This window comes from Eucyclogobius newberryi, unplaced genomic scaffold, assembly GCF_026437365.1.
Source record: "Eucyclogobius newberryi isolate DKJ021-1_F unplaced genomic scaffold, fEucNew1.0.hap1 SCAF_18, whole genome shotgun sequence".
NCBI lineage: Eukaryota > Metazoa > Chordata > Actinopteri > Gobiiformes > Gobiidae > Eucyclogobius > Eucyclogobius newberryi.
The window spans coordinates 19,209,841-19,215,493 of record NW_027315812.1 but is presented as its reverse complement, the minus strand read 5'-3'; the positions used below and the strand labels follow the sequence as shown (position 1 = coordinate 19,215,493).

The following is a 5,653-nucleotide window of genomic DNA, read 5'->3' as shown; positions in this document are numbered from 1 at the left end:
AGCTGCCGCTAGCTGTTCAGACCACAGGTCCCGCCTCCTTTGTCTGATTGGCTGAGAATATTTAACTGTACTGTGATTGGAAATGGGCGCCGTCCGTCATTAATACTGCAGCTCCTTGTTTTTCATTCATATTGCAGCTGCAGCTTTAGTATTCATCATAATTTTCCTGTTGTACACACTCTGGTCTGCACTGCAGTCACACCAACACGAGAGTATCTCAATAGAATATACATCTGACTAGGCTAAATTGTTCTTTTAGACTCCTTTTAGACCATTTTGCATTAAAACAATTTCTCTAATGTGATGCTTTTGGTCTGTAAACGTGTCCTGTGCCTATATTATCACAAGCTATCCAAACAGCATTTTATTTTAATACACAGAAAATGGTAAAGATCGAATCCAAGACTTTTACTTGCTTTGGTTTTCTTGAATGTCACACACTGGTGCATTTTTGTCAAAAGAGCCAGGATTGTGCATTTTTAAGGATAAGAACTGAGCTAGGATAACTCCTGAAGCAAAGCTAGAAAGATGTATTGACATTCATAGTGGTCTTTCAACGACCACAACATGGATAGAGCATGCCACCTGCTGGGCTCTCAATGCAACATCTGTAATGCAACATGCTGTCATGCTCCCCAAAGCCCATTATACTACAGTCTCTATACTGCATCATTGTATGGCTCAGAATTCATTGCAATTTTCAGGAATGGAAACATCACTGGCATTTTAGTTCACTAGATTGGAGTTGTTATTATTATACACTATACTAAACACTATATTACTCATCCTTGTTAGATGCATTATGAAATTAAACAGCCAGTCACTAGTGGTAAAAGTCAACTGGATCTGGGAAATGAAAAAACACAGAGCATGGATCATGGAGTCTGTTCAGATTTAGAAATACGTAAGAACTTTTCACAAAAAGTCTTTGTCTCTATGAACACATGGCAGATATGAATTCTGGATTATAGAAAAAAAGTCATTTAAATGTGGTATTTGTTTTTATTAACTGAGTTCTTGTATGATTTCTGGGCTCACATTTATACAGTGCAAGTGTGGCAGTGTAACAACAGAGAGAAACATTTAACATTGTTTATGGCAATTATTTTTTCTCCAAAGAGTTTTTCTTGGCCTTTATTAAGCCTGATCCAAAACAAACGTCTCTGTTGTTTTGTTGGTTTCTTTTGGTAGAACTATGAGGGAATCATCATTTTACATTAGTCTTTTATCGCAGACAAATATTAAGACATTAGATACACAACCAGCACTCTGCAAACGACACAATACAAAATTATTAAATGATCCAAACATTCATTAAACTGCACAACCAAGCAACACTGTAAACACTGACATGTGACTCTCATTTGATGGGTGAGTCGAGGATCTCCTGGTAGTCCTGCCTGATGGCCCGGCTCACCCTGTACAACTTGACTCCGGTCAGTGTGAACACGGAGAGCATGATGAACAGGGCCCCAAACACATCATACACAGACGGGACCATCCTCAGCACAATGAGCTGCAGGAACATGGCCACCACGATCTCCAGGTGCTGCACGGTGCTGACTAAGGCCGGGTGGAATTTGTTCAGAGCATAGTAGACTCCCAAGAACGCCACTGTGGAGCAAATGCAGATGCCCGTGAGATACCCCCAGGTCTCCATGTCCAGAGGAATGATGGGCTGCTGCATGATGAACATAGTGGAGGCTCCCCACACGGTGCCCGTCCAGCCAAAAGTGAAGAGCGCTGTCCACATGCTCACCCGCTCTTTTATGGCCCTATAGACTATCATGGACAGGGCCGCGGTCAAACCCGCCATCACTGTCATTGTATAACCGAAGGCCTCTTTCCAAAAGCCCAGCCTAGACTTCTCCTCATCTGCGATGTTGGGCACCATCACCAGGCATAACCCAAACACACTGCCCACCACAGTGACCACATCTGTGTAACCCAGGCGCTCATCCAGCAGGAGGAACGCTAGGACGGCACTGAACACGGTGGTGGATGCTCGCCACATGATTGTGCCGTTACTGGGCGGGACTATGGCGAAGGATGTGTAGGCGCAGGTGATGGAGATCACGTTACAAACACCATAGAAGAAAAGCTTAAGCCTAAAGCCCTTGGGGCCAAAGGGAGCCTCGCGATAGTAGAGGACCACGAGGATGGACAGCACTTGAATGACAGAGCGAATGAAGAGCAGCTCCAGAGAGGGCACTTTGGAGCGGTCTGCTGCTAAACGTGTGATTAAGGACACACAACCATGTGCTATCGCGGCTCCAAACAGGGCCATCCATGTCACTTTTGAGGCAAGCACATTGGCCTCCCCAAAGCTGGCGAGCTGACCCTCCACTCCTTTGTCCTTTGGTGCACTGGGCTGCTTAGGTTGGGTATCCATAGTCCCAAAGAAAGTCCTACCTCCTTTACTGTCTGTGACCAGTCTCTTTCCTGTATTGGCCTCTGCAAAGGCCCCAAACTCCTCAAAGGAGGGTGCATCATCATAGCCCTCCTCCCCAGGCTGAGGGAGGTGTGTGGAATATTTCACTGTCACTGTGTTTGGGTGGATCTTCACACGCTTTTTGGATCCATACTGCAGAGAAGGCGAGGATCCGTCCATGTTTCTTTGGGTGTCAGGTGTCAAAACTAAAGATGAAGAAAAAACACATAAATATAATAGTCACAATCAGACATTCTCCAGAATACATTCACACACACCCCCCCCCCCCACATCAGAACTCACACAGCAGACAGAAAAGGCTGTAACTGTACAGTATACAGTAAGTAAGTTACCTTCAAACTAGCCTGAGTCTTACACTAGTGTCTATATATATATCTCATGCAAGCTCATAAAAGCAGCAAACATTGTGAGGCTGATGCAGTGTGATGGGATGAAATTACATAACAGGAAGTCACACAGTGAAGTCTGAATGTGGGCCATATACGATGAATGGAGCACTCTCCTTCAAAACGTGCCAGAATATGCGCTTTGATAGAGCTGAATGTTCAGTTATAGTAATAAAAACGTCTATACATTATTATATTAAAAATGTGACAGTGACAAATAAAAACAGAAAGCACTCAATGCCATTCACAGATGATAAATTGAAGATTAGTCCGTGTTTGGGGGGAAACTGCATTTGAAGCAAATGTGCAATATCGTTTCTTTCTCGGAGTTTAAGCCACAAGGGGGCAGAGATACACTATTTCACCTTCAAATGGGGGGTTGTTCCTTCTTTTAAAATATTCATTAATTTAACCCGACAAACGACATGGATTTCAGTGTTAGAACCACAGAAGAATACAATATCATAAACCATAAGCGAAAGAGTTGGCAAAGTTGGCAATGTTGGCGTTTATCAGGCCAAGTTATTTATACAAATTACACATCTGTCCAGGCTTTTTATGTTTCAGCGAATGCACGTCGCGTAAATCACCAGCAGGAGAAGCCTAAAATATCTGCTCTCATTTTGTCAAACTAGAGAATAGTCATGATCTCTCACAAGTCACAAATGTGTTGAGATAAAATGTCGATTCGTGTCTTACCTTTTGGCCTTTAATAGTCCTTATTAATGCGTAAAACTGGTCCGGTGTCATAAATAAATACTTGTTTTAATGTCTTGATCCATACATTTGGTCCACTGCAGCTGCCATTGCCCCATGTTCCCTTGGAGCGCCTCCTGAAGACGCGTGACGCGGATCTGATCCACACACGGTCTGCGCGGCCGCAGCGTCTTATTCCAAAGAAACTAAAAGCAAGCTGCTCCTGCTGATGCTGATGCTGATGATGAGGAGGAGGAAGATGCAGAGGGGGAGAGGGGCGCGACTGTCACTGTCACAGGCTCGGGTCTGTTCCTCCTCCTGCCGCTGTCTCACTCCACCTTTTTAGCATCTCCAGAGGAAGACCACTTCATATTTCATAAACTTAGGCATTACGTCACAATGAGCGTGTATGAGAGCAAAGGTGAAGATACATGGTGTTCAATCATCATTAAGCAGGTGCTGTGCTGCCGAAAGCACAAAGCTCCACCTGTGCACTACAGAGGTCTACCTGAGTTAAGCCCTCTGAATGAAAGTACCATTTGATTTATGCGTCTGCGACTTGGCGCGCGTCCCGCAGGGATTAAATCAGTCACTGCTGAGGAAACATCACGGGAAGAACGGAGAAGAATGGGTAGATTTACAAAAAAGTCAAAAGTGATGTTTAAAAACGTGTGGCTGCAGAATCATGACGCACATAGTGTTTATAGAGAGGGAAAGAGATAAATGGGACACCTCCAGAGCAGGAGCTGCCGTGGGGGCAGGACACATCACACTTGGCTGCCATTGCCACCTCTGGTGCTGCTACATGCTGCTCATGTAATGATGCCACATGGAACGTGATTTGTGATGTCAATTAACAAGTTTTCTATTGTGCCTCTCAGATTTTCTATAAATTAGACTCCAAATACTGCATTTTATACCTGTTTTCACAAGGATTTGTTGTGGTAATTGTGAACTACTCAACACGGGATGTTTATCACTGCTCAAACATGTGACATATGGTCTCGATCTCAAGCCTTTTCATGGACTGCAATCTGACACAACGACATTGATGGGCAGAACAGTCCCTCTCACTTTCATTCTCTAAATGGAAATCCATACTCTAATCAATTCACGGGGGTGAGGTTTGTGAAAGCCTTGACTGGACAATAATAACAAGGAGGCAACAAGCAAACTAAGTGAACTTGAACCCACAACTATTTACTTTTTTAGAATGGGCTGCTCTGTTTCTGTCACTCACAATTCTTTTTTACATAACTTTCTTGCATAAGCTGCTTAATGTGACAGATGTGTGTGTAATAGTATAATAATGGCAGACATTAAAAACATTTGTTATCGTGATATAACCCTGCATGGCGTTACCATGACATTGTTGACGTACGCTCCAGCAAAGCACAAAATGATGACTGCACATAACAGCCTCAAAGGAGCGTCAAAACATCTCCAGTCATGCACGTGAGTACTTTGAACTAAGTCATTATCATTGAACTCATCAAAGTGCATTTCAGATCACATTCATTAAAAGAAACAAATTAAATAAAACAAATCTAATTTTATTTTCAATCTAACTTCCATCTTTATGCCATGCACAGTTTGCTGCAAAATGTTACCTTTTGTCCCACTCACTGTTTTTGATGGAGAAGAAAACCAGCGTGTGCTTTGTATCGATCACCTGTGTTGAAGATGTCTTTTCTTCAAGGCTGTTACAATAGAGTAGAAGCTATTTATCTCCTGTTCTGGCAAAGGCAATTTGTCATTGATTAAGCAGTAATATCTTGGATTTATGAGGTGCAAAGCGGGCGACGGCAAATATGTGTTGTTTTAGCATTCACTGCACTTTAGGATTTAGAGAAGACATCGCATTAAATTCGGACTTTTATCAGTTTTGAAGAGCACAAGAACAAGCTAAAAGTAAAGAATAAAAATGTCAACATTAGTGGGGTATAACGCTGAAATGCCTGATTATACTTTTGTTATGCTAGTCCACCCAAGACCCCCTCTGCAAACAAGGCCCACCCCTTTAACACAATTTCTGTAATTGGATTGGCTTTTCCGTTTCTTAGTAGCACGTAATGGACAGTAAGTGCAGTTGGTTATAAAAACTATAAGCTTGCTACAC

At 42.8% G+C, this 5,653-nt stretch overlaps 1 protein-coding gene across 1 annotated transcript; it reads right to left on the bottom strand.

The window, feature by feature from the left end:
* Nucleotides 1–988: 988 nt before the first annotated feature.
* Nucleotides 989–3,883, bottom strand: slc35g2b (solute carrier family 35 member G2b). The gene is made up of 2 exons (XM_072450900.1): nt 3,538–3,883; nt 989–2,637 (listed from the first exon to the last, which is right to left on the bottom strand). Exon 2 carries the CDS (start codon nt 2,609–2,611, stop codon nt 1,361–1,363), a length of 1,251 nt encoding a protein of 416 aa, XP_072307001.1. The 5' UTR covers nt 2,612–2,637; nt 3,538–3,883; the 3' UTR covers nt 989–1,360.
* Nucleotides 3,884–5,653: the final 1,770 nt, after the last annotated feature.